This window comes from Nomascus leucogenys, chromosome 12, assembly GCF_006542625.1.
Source record: "Nomascus leucogenys isolate Asia chromosome 12, Asia_NLE_v1, whole genome shotgun sequence".
Classification (NCBI taxonomy): Eukaryota; Metazoa; Chordata; class Mammalia; order Primates; family Hylobatidae; genus Nomascus; species Nomascus leucogenys.
The window spans coordinates 59,841,246-59,864,280 of NC_044392.1; the positions used below are offsets into that span (position 1 = coordinate 59,841,246).

General features: G+C 44.0%; 1 protein-coding gene across 1 annotated transcript; it reads right to left on the minus strand.

The window, feature by feature from the left end:
* Positions 1-285: 285 nt before the first annotated feature.
* Positions 286-21,809, minus strand: MAB21L3 (mab-21 like 3). Its single transcript, XM_003268034.3, has 6 exons — positions 21,576-21,809; positions 13,099-13,239; positions 9,817-10,108; positions 6,263-6,441; positions 5,571-5,765; positions 286-782 (listed from the first exon to the last, which is right to left on the minus strand). Exons 1-6 carry the CDS (start codon positions 21,621-21,623, stop codon positions 549-551), a joined length of 1,089 nt encoding a protein of 362 aa, XP_003268082.1. The 5' UTR covers positions 21,624-21,809; the 3' UTR covers positions 286-548.
* Between the last annotated feature and the right edge of the window lie 1,226 nt (positions 21,810-23,035).

Genomic DNA, 23,035 nt, shown 5'->3' on the forward strand with positions numbered 1-23,035 from the left:
ACCAGCTGCTCAACCAACCAGGAACACTTTGTGTTGATCCAATGCCTTCCCCTTGAAAAGGCGCCAGCACAGTTTCATAGGCACACAGCCCTGCTCAGAGGTAGGCACGTTAACATTCCCATTTTACCAATGGCAGGAGAATGTGCCCATGATCAGTGGGCTGGGCACAGTATTGGCCAGCAGGCTCATGTCCAGCCTTCCAGGGGTTCTGTCTCCATCTTCACTGTGAGACGATCAGAGCCTGAACAAGGGAAACTAAGTTCAGAACTGTCACCCATTCCAAATCTGTGCCTGGGGAAGCCTGATGAGAGCTGTCTCCAGGAGAGGTAGCTGGGGCGGAAATGCTTGCTAGGCTCCAGGGAGGCTTGGGCCAGACATCCTGGGGCACAGTTTTCCCCCTGCTGAAGAGTTACTGGTTTGATGTAATTTCTGCTGCCATTCGTGGCCTTTCTCCTAGGCAGGATCCTGGCACCTGACTGAGGAACCATCCAAAGAACAAGGTTAAGCCAGAATAAAATGTCCAAGAGCCTCCCACGCTGGGGCAGCCATCAGGGTGGGCCGATCTGGGGGTTCTTCAGGAAGGGGGCCACCTTTTGGGCCACAGTGTCCAGTTCAATAGGGTTGGTGCACTGAAAGAGGTTGCTGTTCCGGACGAAATAGTGTTTCAGGAAGTGCTGGCTCACGCACTTGTGCAGTTTTCTCACCAGGCGCAGAAACGCTTTGCTGAAAACCTGCCAGTCTTTAAAGTGGGGATATTTCTCGCAGGTCCAAAAGAGCACAGTCTGTGGAAGGAAGAAGTGCTGTCAGACATTGTTTCGGGCAATTGAGGAGGATAGCTTAGAAACAATTATTGAGCTTATGTGGCCTTGGAAGGAGGGAGAAAAGAGTTGCCTGGGCAGACTGGATCTACCATGAATTCACAATCCCCAACTTCAGGTGGGCCTTCAGTTTACCAGCTGGTCTCCCGCACCTCTTCCCTAACCTATTCCCCCACTCTCCTCCAACATTTCCAATGGTCACTACTCCAGGCAATGTCTTTGCCTCCTACTTTACAGGGAAAATGGAACCCCTCATCCTCCCAAACCAGACAGATCTTGCCTACTGCGGCACCCTCCTCTCTTCCTCCCTGCTTCTGCCTCTTCTGCCTGTGGGGCTGATCCCTCCACAGGGCCCCAGATCCCATCTTCCAGGAACTGTGTATGACTGATTACCCTCTTCCTCAACTGTTTTCACAAGTTGAAAGCTCTCCTGCAACCCCAACCCCACATCTGCCTCCTGCCCTCACTCTTCCCTCTGCAAATCCAGGCTTCTCTGGAGAGTCGGCTCAGTTATTTGCCGTCATTTCCTCTCCTCCCATTTCTTGTCTCAGTCTGCTCAGTATGGATTCTTCTCTCATTAATCCTCAAAGGCTCCTCTCGTCAAGGCCCAGTGATCTCCACATTTCTCAATCTAATAGGCCTTTGTCAGCCTGCACCTTACCTGACCTTTCAGCAGACCTGGTTCTCTCGCCCACACCCTCCCTTCTGAGCCATCCTTCACTTGACTTCCAAGCAGTCTACTCTCTGGGTTTTTTCTCCTAGCATTACAGCACCTCCTTGGCAGGCTTATACTCCTTGGCCTGCCTTTGAGAGGTGGAGTTTCTGGAGGCTCAATTCTAGGCCCTCTTCTCCTCTCACTCTACATTCACTCCTCAGCTCTATGTTGCCTCCACAACAGCAGCTCTAATTCTCACTACATATGAATGACTTGCAAATTTGTGTCTCCAGCCCAGACTTCTCCTCTGACCTGCTTACCATGTATCTCTTGAGTATCCGAAAGTTATCTCAGTCCCAACATGTCCAAACTGAACCCCTGCTCTTCCTGCACAAACCTGATCTGCCTCCAGAGTTGCTTAACTAGCTAGTTGTGCAACACGCAAACCTAGGAGTCGTCCTTCTCCCTTACCACCCCCAGTCAAGTCCTGTAATCCTCTTGTCTAAGTATTTCTCGAGTCTACCCATTTACCTTCACCTCCAGTATTATTCTACCATCCCCCTCCACACTGCCTCCACATCTCACTGGACCTCTGCAGTAGCCATCTCATCAGCCCATCCCTGTTCTTGCCACCATCCAAACTATCACCAACCACACTGCTGCCAATATACATCTACTTCCCTTCTCATCTAAAATACTTCAAGGTCCCATCCTGGCTAACATGGTGAAACCCCATCTCTACTAAAAATACAAAAATTTAGCCAGGCGTGGTGGCGGGCGCCTGTAGTCCCAGCTACTCAGGAGGCTGAGGCAGGAGAATGGTGCAAACCTGGAAGGCAGAGCTTGCAGTGAGCCGAGATCATGCCGCTGCACTCCAGCCTGGGCAACAAAGCAAGACTCCATCTCAAAAAATAAAAATAAAAAATAAAATAAAATACTTCAAGGTCTTCCCATTGTTTGTTAGCTAAAAACATCATCCTTAACGTGGTGTGGTTTATAAGGTTTGGTCCCTGCCTTCCTTTCCAGACTCATCTTGACCCGTGTCCTCCCTTGCTGTCTTCATGTAGCCACACCAGCTGTTTCATGCTCCCTTCTACCACAGAGCCTTTGCACATCCTGCTGCGGCTGCATAGGGCACACTTCTTTCCCTTCTTTGTCCATCAGATCAAATTTCCCTAGTACACCCATTGCACACTCTCTTAGCCATGTACTTCTCATAAGAAGCAGTGACAACAGTAGTAGTTTTTATATTTATGTGATTAATTTTATCATTTCCCCTACTGGATTATAAACTTTATGAGAGCAATGAATGATGCCTATTTTTATTCACTATTAAGCTACCTAGTACCCAGCAAAGGCTAGCCCATGAGAGGAAGTTAATAAACATTTATTGAATAAATGAATTAATGAATTACTCATTAATGTTATGGTTTAGATATTGAGTATTTTTATACAGTCTTTATTTTTTAGAGCAGTTGTAAGTTCATAGCAACTATGTATTTAGATTACATTATTATGAATAAATGAGTTAGAGATAATTTCATGCAAGTGAAGATAACCTAGAAAGCAGAAAAAATGTTAATTCCTCTTGTTAATTAAGCTTTTATCTCCCTAAGCAAACTGGGGCAGTTAAGCTCATTATAAGCAAGCCAATGTACTTTGAGTGGGTTTTAGGAATAAATAAGGCAATAAAAGATAAGCTTTTGCTTCACATGAAATAGTCTTGGGGCAGAGCCTTTTTGGGGAGAAGGTGAGGGCCTTGTAAGAGAGTGTCAGACTTACGGTGAGGCGAGGCTGAGTGCCACAGCTTCCTAATGCTGTTTTGCAACCCAGCCTCTTCCACTTTCCCCAAAATGAAGACTTGGCAAGGATCCAGCACACTCAAGTTAGCATCTGGGATGGTGTCTAGCACCACGTTTATCACCAGCCACATTCATTTCAAGGGCGGGGATGCCTAAATGGGAGATAATTCTGTCTGTGGACTAAGGATGGAAGACCAGAGAAAAAGGCAGTTAGCACTCTCTGTTTATCTTACTCCAGAAATAGCCCCCTTAAAAAAAATGCCCATCCTTGAGGATGCCCAATTCTATTGTGCCATGCAGGTGGGTCAGGGAGGATTGAAACAGGGAATCCTTAAGGAGTTGCCTTAAAATCCACTAGGTGACTTAGGAGCCACCAGAATAGAAGTCAGCCCTTGTGGGAAGTACAGATTCGCAAGCAGCCATGGGCTGGGAGATCCATGGTGGCCCCATTCAATCCTGCCTGAAATATTCATGTCACTGAATGGTATTTCCATCTATCTTAATTGAGAGGTAATGAAGTCATTCGTTAAGGTTATGAGATTTTGATATGAGATAGACTTGAGTTTGTGTCTCAGCTCTGCCTCTTCTAGTGTGGCCTGTATAAAGGAAAGCAAGAGAAGCTAAATCCACAGAAAGAATCAAAGTATCTTCTGCAAGCATATGCCCTCCATCCAGGAGAACAGCCTGCGTGTTTTTAGGGGAGTGTGCTTGGGACACGTTGAGAATGCTGGAACTCCAGAGAGAAGCCCCAGTGCATGTGAATGAGATGTTAACAGATTCTTCTGCAGGTCAAAATGGATAGGTTATTGGAAAGATAAGAAGGTGAAGCAAGGTTAGTGATTTTGTGCAAAAAAAAAGAAAAGCTGAGTAAGATGTGAAGCCACTCATTCATTTGCTCAACAAATATTTAATGCGCTACTATGTACAAAGCATTGGGAGAGATACTGGGGGTGTTGTTCATCCTTCTCCCAATGAATAAGAGCATCGAGTTAGGTCAGCCTGCCAGCTGGACAAGACCAATGTGGTATCGGTCCTTCAATAAGTTACTTTAGAGCAGACAGAGTAACATGGGGCTGGAAGACAGTTTTGTCCATCGAATGAGAGGAGGAACAGGTATGTGAGGAAGGCGCCTCACAGATAGGTGACTGCCCCAGGTACCTGTGCTTACCTGAGTGGAAAGGCAGTCCATCCTTTCTGGGGCCAGGGAGGAGGGCTGAAGCTCCTAGACCCACACTAGCTAGGCTGGGCTGGGGTGTCCTGCAAGACTCCTACCTCCCTACCCCAGCAGGCTGCACAGAGGTGCTACATGAGAGTCCACTTCACTCTGTGTGGTTCACAATTTGAGAAAGAGAGAGTCGGGAGGGTGGTCAAAGGCCCCCTCTCCAGGGAGGCCCCCCTGACTGCCCAGTCCAGGTCAGGCGCTCCTGCTCTGAGCCTTCACAGAGCCATACTCCTTCCTTTCCAGTGCTTCCTCACTGTGTGATTGTACATGCACCCACTGGCTTGCCTGACCCATGTCTATCTCCTATGCTAGACCAGAAGTGCCATGAGTGAGGAACCACATCTGTGTCTGTTTACCTTTGTGCCTGCAGAGGTTGAGCCCACAGCAGGTACTGGGGCAGGCCTCTGGCCCAGAGTAATCTCAATAAACACTTGCTGAATGAGTGAGTGAAGGCGTGAATGAATGTGTACTGTTGGGTTTAGGGCAAGGAGAGGCAGGGGCTGGCAGAGCAAGGGAAGATCCTTGCCTGGTGATTTGGACCCTGGAAAGAGGTGTGTGGCACTACGTGTGTGGTCACCTCTGTGTTGCATTTCCTGGTCCCCTCTGTGTTAGTGAGTCTGTGTGCATGAGGAGGTGTGCGTAGGCTGCAATGGGTTTGAAGACCGGTGCAAACATAAAGCCATCAAAGTGTGAGGCACAAACCACATTTTGTGATTCATTTCTGAACCTCAGCAGGGTTTCTGGCACCTAGTGGGCACTCAGGTTGGTTTGGTGGGTAAAATAAAAGTGAGAGGGGAGCAAAAGTGGGAGAGAAGAGAATTGGAAGAGGGAAGGGAGGGAGGAAACTTTACCCTGGGCAGGGGTGTTGTGCACTCCCATACGGTGCTAGTTCACATATTTCCATAATAAGTAGTAATTTGTTGGATGGCAAATACAGATACTAGAGCCTCATCCTGAATTTTTCACACACGCCACCCCTTCTGACTGGCTCTGGCCAGGCCCTACAGAGGCCACAGGAAGAATGGCCTATCCAAAGCTGCCCCTGGGTCTTCTCCAACCTGCCTCACACTCACCTGCAGATGGTGGGACGTGATGACCGGCCTGTTCCCTGGGCACCAGACGTCCTCCTTCAGCTGCCTCATGACCTGAAAACACTTCCTACGGCAGCCCCCATCTTCATCCAGCTGTTCCAGTAACACCTGCTCAGCACGGAGGAAGCTCAGCTGCCAGTGATAATTTGAACAGGCCAACAAGTTAAACCCAAACGACTGGAAGAAAGAGAAAAATATTGGGAAATAAGAACAATGCTCACTGGTGTAGAAAGCCATTTCTGAAGCAGTCCGCTGGTCTGGGGAACTTGTCACCAGGCAGACAACACATCCTACGTGGGGATGAGAAGGGGGTGTCAGGGAGACCACAAACCACCTTGGATGTGGACAGTTAGAAGGTGGTACCCACTTCCTCTCCTGCAGCAGTTCTCCAACTTGAGCATGCATCAGAATCACATCACCCAGAGGGCTTCTTAAAACACAGATTGCTGGGCCCTGTGCACAGGGTCTCATTCAGCAGGTCCAGAGCGGGGGCCCGGGAAGCTGTGTTTCTAACAAGTTCTCAGGTGACACTGCTGCAGGGCCCACACTTTGAGAACTGCTGATCTAGTGACACCTCAACTTTCCTTCGGAAACTCGTGGGCAGTCAGTAATGCTGTGACTGGTTAAGCTGTTGGCATCACTGTTCTGGAGAGCTGGGTCCCGCCCACTGATACCTTGATGCACTCCACTCTCTCTTGGGAAGGCCAGCGCTGCAGACATCGAGGCCACCGGGCTTTCCTGGACCAGGTGGTGGGGATCTCCACTGCGGGGACCAGCTCCAGTTCCACCTGATATGCGGATGTTTCCACAGCAACCCAAACTGCAGAGCGGTTTCCTAGCATGCTGAGCTTACCTGATGGGAAATGACCAAATGGATAAGGAGAAGAGAAAGGCTTGCACATTACAAGCGTTCAAACAAGAAATTCGTGAGCAGTCGCTCTGACCAGCACCTTGCAACTGGTGTGGCAACTTTCACAATGTCTGTAGCATGTGAAGGATCACAATGCCTGTAGCACATCAAGGTTTTGACATCAAAACCAGATGGTTAGTCAGCTAGCCAGCGTCAGAACATTACTAAGAAGTCTCATTGCTGGTGGGTTTTTCTTTCTCCCCCAACCCCAAGGCTTTTGTGGTACCTTTTCTTTTAAATTAATAGATTCTTTTCAGGAGGTTCAACTGAAAGTAAAAGCCATAGAATAAAAAGAAAAAGTGTAGTACAGATATTCCTTGACTTATGATGAGGTCACATCCTGATGAAGCTGAAAATATTGTAAGTTGAAAATGTATTAATACACCGAACCTACCAACCATCATAGCTTAGCCTACCCTACCTTAAAAGTGCTCAGAACACTTACATTAACTTACAGTTGGGCAAAATCATCTAATACAAAGCCTATTTTATAATAAAGTGTTGAATATCTCATGGAATTCATTGAATGGTTGTATGGGTACTCGAAGTATGGGTTCTACTAAACATATATCACTTTCGCACCCTTGTAAAGTAAAAAAATCATGGCTCTTGTTGAGCCGTGGCAAGTTGGGGACCTTCTATATTTGCTACTGTAAAATGAAACCTAACTATTTTTCTAAATCCTTCTCCATTCCACCCAAATATCTAAATGTTGGTTTTCAGAGTAATGCAAACATAGGGAAGGCTAATGCCATTTTTTTTCCCTCTTCACCTAGATATTCTGACACTGGTTAGGGACAGCATCAGCCTCCTTATTTATACATATGCCTTTGGTGAAATGTGGCTTCGCCTTTCTTTTATCTGAGCCGCAGTCTCTTAGATGGTATTCATTTTTACCATCCACTCAGCCAGCTGAGCCTCAGAGGTATCTATCATCAGAAACCCCTGTAACCACAAAATACATCAAAGCATGTCACAGCCACTGTTTCAGAGGATTGAGTGATTTGAAAGAAGTCTCCATTGCCTCGTTTTCAAACCAGGCAAAGAGAAGAAGAGAAAACTAATGCATGTAGTAGTTTTCCAGCTCACATACTATAATTTCCTCATTTCCAATTTGCTCCTTCTTCTTTCAAAAGGTACAGTTTTTGTTTGTTTGCCTTCATTGCAGATAAAGATAAGCAGTCTTGAATAGACCAGGATCTATTCATCCTTATTTGCTCATCCTAATTCTTGAAATAGATTGGAATCTACTATTTTGCATTTCCTTGCACAGAGAAGAAAATGGAAGCACATTACTTGTGTTAGGCTGTTCAAAAGGGAAACATTCCCTGGCCAGGGTGGGATAAAGGGCTTGTCTGCATCTCATCAGAGCTGCCCAGACAGGAACGTGACAACTGGCACTTTAGCATTATTTACTAAAAGCGCCTCATCAACCTTGCCCATTCTGAGTCTCTGCTTTGCACTTTCACTATGAATAATGTCGCACAGCATAAGAGGTGAGCCGATGCTGCAGCCGGCCCGCAGGCCCACACCCTGCCCTGCAGCTGCCTCTGCTTACGAGGCGTGTGACCTTCAGAAGTGACTTAATCTCTCTCAGTTTCCTCATCTCTAAAACAGGTAGGAAAAGAATTCTTACTGTACTGTGTGGTTATGAGGATTAAATTAACTAACCCATGAAACTTATTCTACTTAGTAAAAAAATCTATTAAACATAAACTATTACCATTATGGAAATTTTCAAACTATTCTGTCTAGACAAGCAAATGTATGTACGAATACATCCTTTTATTTTCACACAGATGGAATCTCATATTGTTTAGCAGTTTGGTTTTTCACTTAACTATTTAGCACATGCATTTTTCATAGCTCTGTATGTATGCATGAGCATATGCCTGTTCTTTTTAAAGGCTGCATAGTAGTCCAGTAGGCAGAGATAGCATAATTTAATTTGGCCAATTTTCCTTTGTTAGCCATTTAGATTACTTCTAGCTATTCACTATTATAAAACCTATGGCAGAGAATACCCTGGTGCATATTTCTTTGTGTATTTGTAGAAATATATTTCTAGAACTGGAACTGTTGAATTGTCAAGTAAGCACATTATAAAAATAAAATATAGACAACTTGCCCTTTAAAAAGGAGACACCAATTTACACTTCTAATAACAATATGAGAATACCAATTTCACCATGCCCACTCGACACTAAGCATGATCAAACTTTTCTTTTTTTTTTGAGACGGAGTCTTGTCTGTGGCCCAGGCTGGAGTGCAGTGGCGCAATCTCGGCTCACTGCAAGCTCCGCCTCCCGGGTTCATGCCATTCTCCTGCCTCAGCCTCTCCGAGTAGCTGGGACTACAGGCGCCCGCCACCACGCCTGGCTAGTTTTTTGTATTTTTAGTAGAGATGGGGTTTCACCATGGTCTCGATCTCCTGACCTCGTGATCCGCCCGCCTCGGCCTCCCAAAGTGCTGGGATTACAAGCGTGAGCCACCGCGCCTGGCCGATCAAACTTTTCATTTCTTTTAGCTTGCTTGGTATTTTAATACATCTAACGTTAGGTATATTCTAATATACGTTGAAATATACCTTAGATGGAATGCTTTTTCTTATTTTTGCAAGCCATTTATATTCTTTTTCTGTGATTCCTTTTTTTTTTGGTAATTATTTCTATTGGTCAGCTCATCTTTTTTCTTATTGATTTATAAATTAAGAAAATTAGCCATTTCTTTCCAGTTTGAAATTCACCTTTTCACTTTGTGTGAACAAAAAGGGAGTGTGTGTGTGTGTGTGTGTGTGTGTGCACATGCTGTACAGTAGTAGCTTAAGACTTTGGAGTTGTCAAACTTAGTCAGTTCTTTATGGCTCCTGGATTTTGTGCTTTGGTATAAGTTAGTGGTTTCCAAATGTGGAATCTAAGCACATTGTGGTACTGCAGTCAGATGGAGGTGCTGCAGTAGAAATGGGCTAATAAAGAAGACCTGGGGTTTGTGAATAATTTGCTTTTAAAAAAAAAATACGCTTAAGTTTTTAAGCCTGGTTAAGGTGCATAATCCACAGGACTTTATATCTATACCAGCACAGTAACTTTCTTAAAGCCACAAGACTATTTTGTTAGTATGAATTCCAATCTTCTGTGCATCAACAGCAGGAAAAAAAAAAAAGCTGATTCATATTATGAAGATTAAATAAATGTGAAGAGCACATGATTATTTTCTCAAATGTAGGCTGTGAGCTGCAGGTAACACCCAAACAGAGGTTTTATAGAGCGAAAGGGGAATGCCAGCAATAACCCTTGCACTTGTTCCTGATCAGCTCACCTGAGAGGTGACAGGTTCTAATTGCATTTTCCACCAGCTTCCGGAACACTAGGAGGACCTTGGCGGGCACAATGTCGCCGTCGATGTTCACATCTGTCTCATGCCACTGCCACAGGCTCTTCATAAACTGTTCCACCTCCAGCCACTGCTGCAGACCCTCAGGGTCCCGCAACGGGCAGGGCAGCCTGGTGCCCTGCAGGGTGTAGTACCGCCAGCGCTGCTCCCTGGCCTCCCTGTACCCGGCCAGGCCTTTTATTGGGACTGTGACGAGGAACTGACTGGGGGCCAAAACCTAGGGTCAGGAAAGGATTGAAAACAAGCATGAATTCACAGATTCGGGAGGTAACGGAAGTCCTGGGAGCAGACCTGTCTCGCCAGGCACCTCTGTTAAGCACTCCACCCTCAGCAGTGTGACCAGATACACAGAGACCTCGACCTGGGTGTTACAAGTGGATTACCTCTTTGTTCTGCTACTGAATCATTGTAAATACTTCAGGCAAGTAAATTAACTTGCTGAGTTTATTATCTCATGAATATACAAGTAAAGACAGTGAACTAAACCAGGAACTCCAGACGAGGCCTAAGGTTTGAGAAAGAAGAATGAGTATGCATTGAGTTCCATGCAGACGCAACACTGTAATTCTAATGCATTTGAACATTTCAACTTCACAATCACACAGTGAGGTGAGCTTTGTTGCCATTTTCCAGATAAGGAATCCAAGATGCAGAGGGGCTTGGAGATCTCCTCAGGGACACACAACCAGTAAGTAGAAAAGTCAGAATTTGAGTTTAGGTCTTTGGACAGCTTGTTCAGTTATTATTTCTCTACCCTGGGCTGGCACTCAGCCAACAATGAATGACATGGAATGGTGAATGTTTTGACACAAATAAAAGGTGGGAAGTAACAGGAGGGGAGGTAAAAGATCTTGTAAAATATCTCCTTTTTTTTTGGCCTGTACTGATGACCCATGGTCAATGTTCATGACTAACCCTTCCAAAATAAAGGCAAAATGAAAGCTTATTTGTTGAGACAATGTGAGCTGTTGAGACGATTCTAAGTTTAAAGAAAAAAAGCAAACAATCAGAATCTACCTAACTCCTTTCTCCAGGAACCAGTGAAGCAACGACTGGGGGAAAGCCGGCAGACCGGCAGCCAAGAGATAGAACAAGTGGGTAAACAGAGCAGCCAAAGGAGCTTGAACTCTGACCATGTCCCACTGCACTCACACCTTTGGCTGTGAGTCAGCTGCCTCCTCCTCCTGGAAAGCTCTGACCATGGAATTTGGTTAACTCTTGCCCAGGGCCAGTCATTGACCCATTGAGGGGGGAAAGCCCTAATCAGCTCCAGCTGGTTCTGTCTAACTCTAAGAAAACAATAGTTTGATGTTTTAGATGATGTATCCACATGACTTCTGGTACCCATAGAAAGGCAGCTGGATTTAAAAGGAGGAAAAACATCTAAAGTCCCTGGAATTTCAGATCTGTACATTATTTCAATTCACTTTCATGTGAATTCAAAAGCACAACTATCATGTTGTTAGTCATGTAAGTGGTGCTTAGTAAATATTTGTTGAGCAGCTTGGGCAATATGATGAAATCCATCTCTATAAAAAATAAAAATAAAAAAATTAGCCAGGCCTGGTGGCATTTGCACCTGTAGTCCCAGCTGCTCAGGTGGCTGAGGTGGGAAAATCACTTAAGCCTGGGAGGTTGAGGCTGCAGTGAGCCATGATCGCATCACTGCACTCCAGCCTGGGTGACAGAAGGAGATCCTATCTTTAAAAAACAAGCAAAAAAGCAAAACAAACAAAAACTTGTTGATTCTGATCTAAGTTAAAAGCAATTTTATATGCTATGCTGTAGCTATTTTCAAAACTTAATATGTAAGACATGACATATATAAATGCAAGATATATTTTAAGCTATGAATTCTAAGTGGGATCACTGAAGGAAATTTCCTTGGGTATAGTGCTAAGAAAAGTAATGTAATATCTCTATTTCTAGTCACTGGTCTATGTGTGTCCAAGTTAGATTGGTCTGGGTGATAGAGTTGGGCAAGTGATATTCTAGCATTCCAGGATTCAGTCTAGTTTATAATTTTCACCCTGGGATTAATTTCCTACAATCTGACTCTGTTTCAGAATCCACAAATCCCAGAATCTCTTGGGTGGTTTTTGCATCCACCAACCTTGAGATGTAATGGGCCAGCAATGGTCTTTTGCTCAGGTACTAATTCTTTTACTCATTCATTTATTCATTCATTCCACATACGTTAAGTGTCTACCATGTGCCACACACCATGCTGGGTGCTAGGAACAAAACGAACAGTAAACACGGTCCTTACAATCAAGGGATGTGCAGTCTGTTGTGAGAAATGGGCCATGAATACATACAAATTTAATACAAAGTGAAAGAGGTATGTGGCATAATAAAAATCGAGATAAAGAATGATGGAGATTCAGAATGATTCAGAATCTCACTTCTCTCACCTCTAAAATGGAAATAACCAGACTGTCTTTTCCACAAGGTGGTTTACAGGTTTAAGTAAGGTCGTTTCTGTCTGTACAGCTCTGCCCTCACTACTGTGTTGCCTGAATGCTGGCGTTACCCATTGGCTTACACTGGGTGGGATTCTTTAGCAGGGAGAGGGGTTGCCAGTCTGCTCCTGCAGCTTCTCAGTGGCACCTCTTCTACTTTCTTCCTTCCCCATCTGCAACCCACAGACTATGACTTTCAACTGTCTTCTTATGGATGCCCTCAGTTCCCTCCACCCCACCCCCAATCTATTAAGTAGGTGCTTAATAAATGAATGTGTATTTAACAGAGCTTTGATTGTGATGGCGGAATGTGCTTTGGAATCAAAAGCCCCTGTGTGAGTTCTGGCTTTAGTGCCTTATATGACTTGATCAAGTCATTTGACTTCTCTAAGCCAGTTTTTCTCATCTAGGAATGTGGGGGCTCAAAGGAAATAACATCTATCCTTTTTTCTTTTTCTATAGAGACGGAGTCTCACTACATTGCCCAGGCTGGTCTCAAACTCTTGGCCTCAAGCCATCCTCCCACTTCGGCCTCCAGTGCTGGGATTATACGCATAAGGCACGCTGCTGGCTGAAATGACATGTATAAAATGAGACTGTAAATAGTAAAAACTAAGAGTACCTATGAAAACAAGAATTGTTATGAGTATTCTGAGTGAGGCAATCATCTGTCACACACTGAGATTCACCTGCCCAAGTGTCCTGTCTCTGTTGGTGGCACTTAGAGACAATGAGACTTGCTTACCTTAATATTTTCATTGTATGTGTCAGAGTAAGGCACAGCTTGAAATCTAATGTCTTGGTTGCTGATGTTTGTGGTCAAATGATGAACGACTTTCTGCACCTCCTCCATAGCCTGGGAAATCTGCTGACGCCTCAAGTCCACCTGGGTGTTAGAGGGACCAGCAAAGGTGGTTATTTCCTCTGTGGGCCCCAAGGTACTGGCATAAGAGAGTGAGAAGGCAAGGGTACAGCGAGGGGTGACTGATGGAGTTCAGCTCAAAAATCCTGCCTTCCCAAGATGCCGGGGAGATGGATTTAGGTCTGACTCCACTGAGAAGACACTTGGTGGTGCCTCAATGTTCTTTTCTGTAACAGGTGCATTCATTTGATATTTATCTAGGACCTACTATGTAGCAGGTGCCAGGCCAGGTGCTGGGGACACAACAGTGATTAAGACAACAGTGATTAAGACAACAGTGAACAATGTAGATACTTGCCCTCTAGCTGAAAATATAGGAATACATGTAGATATAATACATAATATATTATATATAATTATAATATATAATATCAATATTATAATATATAGTGTCGTATCTGATATTATACACACAGACACACATATAAATGTGTATATATATGTATTCCTGTATATATATATGTGTGTGTGTGTTTGTGTGTCTGTGTGTGTGTGTGTATAACGTAATATCAAGTATGATAAGTCCCATGAAGGAGAATAAAATATGATAAGGGACTAGAGAATAAAGGGGCAGCTATTTTAGTCAGGGCGGGCAATGGACAAAGAAGACTTCTCTAAAGAGGTGACATTTGAGTGAGGCTGAAGACAGCTTAGGAGAGCAGATTCCATGTTCCTCCTCTGACGTAGGCAATGCTCTAAGGCTAGCAGCGAGGCCACTGTGGTTGGATCCGGCAAAAGGAAAGTGATAGGAGGTGAGTTTGGAGAGGAAAGCAGGGGCCAGATCACCACACAGGGTTTTGTGAACCATGGTGAGACTCTACCATGGTATTGTCATGCCTGCTGCCCATGGTGTGAATAGTAAACTGCTTAACATGTATCAGCACCCAGCAGCCTGCTTGCCACTGATGTCATCAGTAAATGATGATTCTCTTTGCCTCTGTACTCACCCCTGCCTTTTGCTTCTAGACCCTTAAGAAAAGGCACGTTTCTGCTGACAGAAAGTTACCACAGTGTGTTATGAAGAATTGGGAAATTCTCATAGAAAACTCAACACTAATCAGATACTTACACTTTAGGGAAATAGACGTTTGTGGGAAACACAAAGGAACTTTTAGTAAACTCCAGGAGAGACACAGAAATATCCAAATAAGATACGGAAGGGTCTGCAAGTTTTTTCTGAAATGGAGGGGGCGCTTTGTCATCTTGCTCAGGAGGCACTTACTAGCTGCTGTCATGACAGCAAGACTCTCCTTCAGAGGCTCCTTCAGCCAGGGGCCAATTTCAAGCAATATCTGATACATCTCAATCTAATGCCCATCCATGAATCTTTATATTCTCTCTGAATTTGGTATAACGGCTGTTTCTACATATTCTAGAGTCATTGTGAGACACCCATAAACTGATCACGACAGCCAGAAAAAAAAGCCCAAGTCAAAGAGATTCCTGTTTTCCTAAACTAAGTCATCAACTAGGCCAGTCACCTGAGACCTCACTCATACTTCTCAATAGCCAGCAAGCCAACTTCATATGTTCATAGAATAAGAATGTGACCGTGCACCTATTGGCAGACACGTTGTATAGCACATATAGGGTCAGTTCATCAATAAGTATTTGTTTAGCACGTCCTCTGTGGTGGGCACCATTACATGCTGGAACACAGCAATGCACAAGATAGACATGGCCATGCATTCACAGTAGTGAGGAAGACAAATGTTAAGTACAGAATACAAGTGTGGGATGCTATTACGGGAAAAATAACAAATGACAAAAATAAAGGTTTCAGAAGCCAAAACTTAAGTGTCCTCTCCAGCACAGGACTTCCCGTCTGTGTTGTGATTCAATTCCATTTGAGTAATTTGAGTGGAACATCCATTTTATGCTGCGCTCTGTGCATACATGTTGCCACGAGGTTTATAGATAACTTGACAAAGCAAGACAAATGACCTGGAAATTAAAATCACTGCAATCTAGTGCAAGGTAGAGGTTTGCACAGATGCTATGGATACATAGAAAAAGGATACTTCATCCAGTTTGGAGGTTGGGAGGCCTTCTTGGAGGCACAGTGTGTTGGAGTGGTATCTTGAAAGCTTACTAGGAGTTAGCTAGGAAAAAGGGGGCATGAAAGTTGTTCTAGAACGAGAAAATAGCAGGTATTGAGCCAGGTCTGAGGAGCACAAAGAGAGAATTTGTGCTCCTCATGCCTGTGCAATTGTTCCTGTGACATTTTTAGAACACAATTGCCTTAGAGGAGGTGGAGAAGTGGGAGAATAAACCATGAGAGGTCCTGAAAGTAAAGGAAGAATTTCAAGAACAAAGTCAACAGTAAGTGCTTGAGTGAGTTAAGGCCCCCAAATGTCCATGGAGTCTGACAGCTAGAATAGGATTGCTGCATTGGGGGAACACTGGGCACCAGCATTAATGGTGGGGAAGAGGTGGACATTAAATGTGGATTAAGGGTGAATGGAAGACAACCAAGTGAAGACAGAGGTAAGCAACTCCTCCAAGAATTTTTTTTTTTATTTTTTTAGATGGAGTCTCGCTCTGTCACCAGGCTGGAGTGCAGTGGCATGACCTTGGCTCACTGCAAACTCTGCCTCCTTGGTTCAAGTGATTGTCCTGCCTCAGCCTCCCGAGTAGCTGGGACTACAGGCACATGCCACCACACCTGGCTAATTTTTGTATTTTTAGTAGAGATGGGGTTTCACCATGTTAGCTAGGATGGTCTCAATCTCCTGATCTCATGATCCGCCCACCTTGGCCTCCCAAAGTGCTGGGATTACAAGTGTGAGCCACCGCGCCCAGCCCCAAGAACTTTTACTATGGGGAAAACCAAAACAACAGGGATGCGAACAGTTTTTTTTTTCTTGCAAAATGACACACAGGTGTAAACATGTTTAAATGCTGAGAGAAAAGAGTCAGTGGTGAAAGAAGAGGTAGCAGAGAGCAAAACCATTTTGTAAGGATTTCCCACCCGAAAGGAGTCATGCACATCCAGAGGCCTGAGTGAGGAATTCATCTTGGTGTGGCAGAAAGAAAGAAGGGAAAAACGGTGCATGCAGATACAGATAAAAGGGTAGGGGGCAGTGAAAATCAGAGAGATTTCCAGTCTGATGTCTATGTTCTTTATAGAGTGGGAGATGTTAATGAGTTAAGAGTGAAGTGGAAGGCAAGAGATTTCAGGCGATAGACTGCTGAGATAGCTGCTATAAGGAATGAGAGACTGTTTAGGTACATGTGTAAACATAACCAGACAGTATCAAGACTTGGCTGAGGCTGGGTCTCTGAGGCTGTGGGTTATCAGTAAGTTCAGCTGTGAGATCTTCTCCACCACCTCTTAGCCTTCCAAAGGTAAGAGTTGAGGTGCTAAGATTGGAGTTTGCTGGGCAAGAGCTGGAGAAAGATAAAAAAGCAACAGAGGGTTTCAGCAGTGGGCTATATTTTCCAGCCGGAATAAAGAACGGATAAAGCTAGTGGTAGAATAGGGAACATTAGGCAACTTCAGGGACCTGAAGTCTGAGCAGGTACAGTGGGGAAAAGTAATACAAGGGTTAACTAGATAGAACATTGCAGGCAGAGTGGTTGAGAAATAGTATTCTCTAACAGTTAAGTTCTCAGAATGTGCTGAAGGCCAAGACTAGCCTCCTGAATCTGCCAGCCCCGCAGATGTAATTCCATAGAACTTGAATGTTACTAACATAGCAGTGACTATATATATTTTGTTTCCTGAGTTAATAAACTAATGAAAAATTCATCACCACCAAGTCATTTTTAAATAGAAGCTTAAGTGTGTGTGCATGTGTGTATGTATGTACATGTATGCACATATATGCACACGCATGCACATATACACACATGCACATACATATACATGTATGTACACATATGTATACATGTATGTACACACATACATACACATGTGTACATACATGTATGCACATAATATGTGAAGAGTAGCCTATTGGAAAAGGTACTTCACTGTAAATCTATTCTACAAATTGTGCCCTTATTTGATGGTGAAATTCTTATCGAGCAGGATAAGATCACACACTCCTGGAAAACAACTGTAATCTCTCACTTGTTACACAGGTTATTAGTTCACCCTTATGACCTGTTTTGATTGCTAAAGGTGAAAGTCAGAATAAGATAATGCTTTTTGAGTCCTAGAACCACAAATTCCAGTTTTAATTTTCTTCCTCCGTCACTTCTGCTGCAACTTAGACTCAGGATCTTAGAAATGGAAGAGACCTCAGAAATTGCCTTGTCTGGTGTGACTTTATGGAGGACCGGAGTGACAAAGCGGCTTTCCTAACATCACACCAGCAGTTAGATGTAGAACTAGACAGGCTTCTTTCCATCACACTTTGCCACACCCTTAAGTACTGATGTACCAGAAGTACTGCCTACCCTTTATCCTCTTCCTGAACCTAAAAATGCCTTCAATTTAAAGTCAAGACTCATGAAATAAGGAGTCCTAGGTCCCCATGTATTTGGGCATCAGCAATTGTTCTGGCATTTAACAAGCACAAAGGGTCATGCAGCAAGGGCCAGACAGTGATGCTCCTGCTGTGGGACCTGAGTGGAAGCCTCTTTCTCTAGGTAGTGGGCAGCCCCGTCCCTCCCCACATCTCTGGCTACACTTCCTGCAATAAGTTCTTACTCACACAGCATCACCGTGCTATTTGGTAGCCCCAGAAGTGATTTGTGCTGGGGGTTTCCAGGCTTAGTCCCAAACACCTCTTGTCACCCTCATGATGTGACAACACAGAACCCCCAGACTGTTTCTCTCCACTTATTCTGGCCACACCCTAGACAGATACAGCAAAAAGTTCATTTCAGGGTGTGGAAAAGCAAGCAGTGGGGTTGGGGCAGCTGTACAGTGATCTAAAGAAGGAGGCTCTAATGCAAGTAGACACCCGCTGCAAGCCCAACGCTGGAATTCCTTTACTCCTCTCAAACTTTAGGAAGCCAGCAAGATACCAGTTGCAGCCTCAAGGCAGCCTTGAGGCAACCTTGTCACCAAACTTAGTTCATGGCAAAACGTGGAAACAAATGTTGTTTGGGCCTTGCTCTTCCCAGGCATATCTCCATGCTGTCGCAGGTCCATGTCCCATCCTGGGCTGCTTTCCCCTCCTCCTTAACCGCAGCATCAGGCTCATTGTTGCCCCACAAGTCATTTGCTGCTATTAATAGCTCAAGTTCACGAATAATTTACTGTTTCAAATATAAATTATGGGAATTCAAGGTTATCCCCTATAATAATATCACTCTGACTCACTTGCATTCCGATACGCTTCCTTGAGACAGAGACAGAGTGGTGGTGCTAAGTAGCATGCCAGGAATGTCACACAGGCCTGGTCACACCCATGACCATGCAGCCTATGTGTATGTCATTCCCAATGAGTGTTACTGAGAAGAAAAGTCTGAGGACTTCCTTCCAGAAAATAAGAAGTCAGACCTTTAATTCCAGAATTGCATGAAATCCAATCATCAGTTGGAAAAATTTCAACAAAACAAAAACTGGCATCATCTCTGTCTTTCAGGGGCTAAACATGTGAGGAAATGGAAAGTTAAATCCAGTGATAGTTACACACAAGACCATAGGCTTTCCACCATCATATCCCTTCCTTTGTAGACTAATTCTTCCATAAATCAAATGCTTGAGTCACACAGAATATTTGCAGCCCCCAAATGTAGCAGAAGCTGTAGCAGCAGCATCACTGTGAAACTAAGATTATTGAGTCCTTCCTGTGTGCAAGGCATTTTATAAGAGTAGACTCATTCGTGCCTACCTATCATTCTTTAAGGTGGATGCTATGATTATCCCCATTTTATAGATGAGGAAACCAAAGTTCAGAACATTTAAGTAATTTGCCCAGGTTCCCAAAGTTAGTAAGTTACAGAACACAGGTAGCAGCCTTCCAAAGCCCATATTTGTAACCACTGCCCTGTTCTGCCTCTCCAAAAGAAAAAGGTGACTGGGAATGAAATACACCTTGAATGTTTGAACGGGGTTCCCTTAGCCTGGAAGACCTTTCCTGTACTTCTCCACTTATTAAAACCCTACACTTCCTCCAAGGCTTTGTCTCTACTCTTCTTTCTGTAAGACACCTTTCCCATCAGAGCTAATGCACCGTGCTGCTCCAGCAATCTGTTGAAATCTCTACTGCATCCCTTACGGTCTACCATGCATTCTATTAAGCACTTGCCTGACTGCATGTGAAATTCCCTCCTTCCTCCTTTGGGGTTATGTACAAAATCTGCAGATGAGACAGGGCTATCCCAGAGACCAAAACCAAAATTTCTCTTTCATTTAGCAGGCCACATCTCAGGCCTTGGTCTACCCTCAAACAATAGCACAGTATTTTGCACAAAGCAGGTCCTTAGTATGTGTTTGCAGAGATATAGAGGAGTTTGGCAGAGGACATTCAGCCTTTGGAGTAAAAAAGACGAGGCTGAGACTTCAGTACCCTCTAATTTAGCTGTGTAACTTTGGACAAGTTATTTAATCTCCATAAGCCTCTGTTTCCTCCTCTGTAAAAACGGAGGCAATATGTACATCACATAGTTGTTGATTAGATTAAATGAAATCCTGTATGCAGCTTGACCTGTCGCCTTCCACACCACTCTTGCCTTTAACAAACTCTAAAGATATTTCTGATCATATATGTGCAAGATACTCTGAATGTCAAAGGAAAGAAAGGTATGCAAGACACTGTTCTTCCCTCCAGAAACTTATAAAGAATGAAATGATATGGCATGCAAGTTGCCAACCAAGATGATACTAGAAAAGTGTCAGGAGTTGATATACAAACTCATGATCAAATAAATGGTGCCAGTAATACTAATTATAATGGGAGTGAATATGTGGGCAAAATCATTTTGTGCTGGGGTGTCAGGGACTCCTCTTTCTTGAGAAAGTGGACTCTGAGTTTGAAGGATGAATATGAGCCAGAAAAGTGGTGAGGAGGAGCTGGGGCCCTTGGCCTGCTCAGGGCCCAGTTCTTGTTGGGCAGAAATGGGAGACTCAACCACCTACAGGAATGGAGTAGGGGACACACATGAGAGAGGCAGTGGGGACCAGGAGCAAGTGTCAGACACAGGAGTGATCAGCCTCCTGAGAATTGGCCAGCACATGCTCTGGCTAACAAACACTCAGCCCTAGCACACGGTTTCCAGGCAAGAAACTGGGACCTGTAGTTGCCAAATATTCTGATTTTTTTCCCCTGGAAAGACAGAAATCTGGATTTCTATGCAAAATCTATTTTGAAATGTTTGTGAAAAACATTAGAAATAATCTACAGGCCAAACAAAACATGAGCACACACTGGACTCAACATGTCAAACACTGTTTAGGATTTCTGCTATTGGAAATGCAGGGGAAGCAGAGGGTAGAAAGATAGAGCAGTTGAAGTTACTTGAACACCACGCTAAAAATTTTGGAGTTTTTTCTTACGAAAAATACAGGACCCGTGAAAAAAATGCCAGCCAATATCTCTTCCACTTAGAGCCCTCAAAGGGAGGAATAATGGGAAATCACTTTGTTTACTCTAGTTTTTATCATCCCAGGTTTTCCTTATTTATCTCTCTTAATGGTTTTGCCTAGGAAATACATTTTACTTATCACTATGATAATGATCTTCACTTTTGTACTTGTAAAGGCATGAAAACTGCAGACCAGTGCCTACTTCTTAGTCAATTTAAATATTTTGGTTTTAACATTAACATCATGCCTTAGTAGCTTTATCTGTAAATGAAAAGGCTTAAACTAGATAATATTTAAGTTTCCTTCAAGTTCTAACATTTGACATGACCATCTAGACGATCTAGAAGAAATTAAGTTCTTAACTGATATGTACTAAAAATATAATGATATTTAGGAACCTAGTACTTTCACAGTTTTTAAAAGCTTTGTTTTAATTTCATTAGCGCTTTTTCCATTACCCCATGAAGCTCCTATTATTATTCCCATTTTACAGAGAAGAAGGCCAAGGCTCAGGCAGGTTAAGTGACTCACAACCACATGAGCGTCAGTGGCAGAGCTGGAGTTCCCCCTCATTCCCCAGATTCCAACTCTCCATTCTATATTCTATACCCAGCATGTCTCTGGGTACCGGACCCTCAGAGAGAAGTAAGGCTGAGATATGTTAAGCCCCCAAACATTGTTATGGGTGACAGTCTGTTTTCTGAGGAGCATTTTACGTGTCTTTAGAAACAGCCTGAGATCCTTTCTGGACGAAGGTTTTTTTGGAAGTAGTGTGAATGGGGAGGGGGTACACGGGAGAGACCGGGTCTGTCCTTACCTTATTCAGTAGGCAATCTTCTAAGTCTCCCACAGTAAGGGATTTCATGGCTCCTTGGTCAGTCCTGAGGAGAACAGCAACTTCCTGGTTTTTTTTTTTCTCAATGGAGTGCAACACTTGTGAGTAGATAGCACTCCCAGTAATGTGAGTCTCTGGGTACTAAGTTTTTCTGGAAGTGTGTAATGGACCAGAGACTTGCCTTCTGAACCCTTCACTCATGTTTTTATTTTCAAATTGTGATCTTTTGAGATCAAAACTGTCATCTTTTGAGAAATTAAAAAAAAAGAATTTAAAAAGAAGAGTTGATAAAATTGAATTTGAGTCCAACCTAATCATACCTTAGTTAGCTACATTGACTGGTTCTTTGACCAGAGAGCAATTTTCCAAATTGTATTTCCCACCCAAGTACTTAAAAGTTCCATCCAAGTCAGAAATACCCTGTAGTTGGCTTCTCCCCACCTTTTATGCTCCTGTCCCGACACTGGATGCACCGTGGAACTCAGTATCTTATATCTCCTTGTCCTTATCCTGTTGACAGTAAACACCCCTTGCTCTCCAATCCAGAAAATCCCACAGATTGATTTACCTTCTTTACAATAAACAAATAGGAAACTGCCCAACAACCAGCCTGACACCCATCATTATGCCCACAAACAAGTGATCAGGTCTTGTCAGCCAGCGCAGAGCACAGCGATTGGCATTTAGAAGAGCATGCACACACGTACACACAGGCACACATGTACACACAGGCACACACATATACACAGGCACACACACGTACAGAGTGCACACAGGCACACACCCACAGGAATGGCTGGTCAGGAATCCTTCTGCTCACCTGCTGACCTTTAAACGTAATTTCCCTCTTCCAACTTGAAAGCTGGCAGTAAAAATAAAGTCAGTGTAAACAGGTCCCTTGAGAGTCGAGGGAACACTCGCATCTGGTTTTGCCAGCAAAACTTATGTTGGAAAACAGCTCAGGCAGTAAATTCCCAGTTGGGCTGGCCGGGGCTAGTTTTACTACAGAAAAAAAAAAAAAAAAATTTCACAATGGTCTGATCTCCTTGAAGCTGGTAAACATCACGGAGTCTGCTATCAGGTAATCTAAAGAAATTACAGCCCTTCTGGGGGCACTGCTTACTTTTGAGCAATGTTCCAAAGGCAAGTGTTTCCAAGCCCACCTGTAAGTGCTGCCCACAAAGGCCACTCCACTATCTGGGGCCTCAGCGTTTGCATATTTTCCCATACTCTGCCCCAAGCAAAAGTCGCATCAGAGCTCCCTAGCTGCTCTGTGCCCCACCCACGTCATTAGCTCCAGCTTTCAGTCCAGTTTCTACAGAACTCCTGCCAATGCACAGCCTGATATAAATATTGTAAAGCTACATCCTCTCCAATGACCCTCTGATAGCACCCCTCAAAACAGCCTTGATTTTCCATATGCTTCTATATGTAATTCTAAA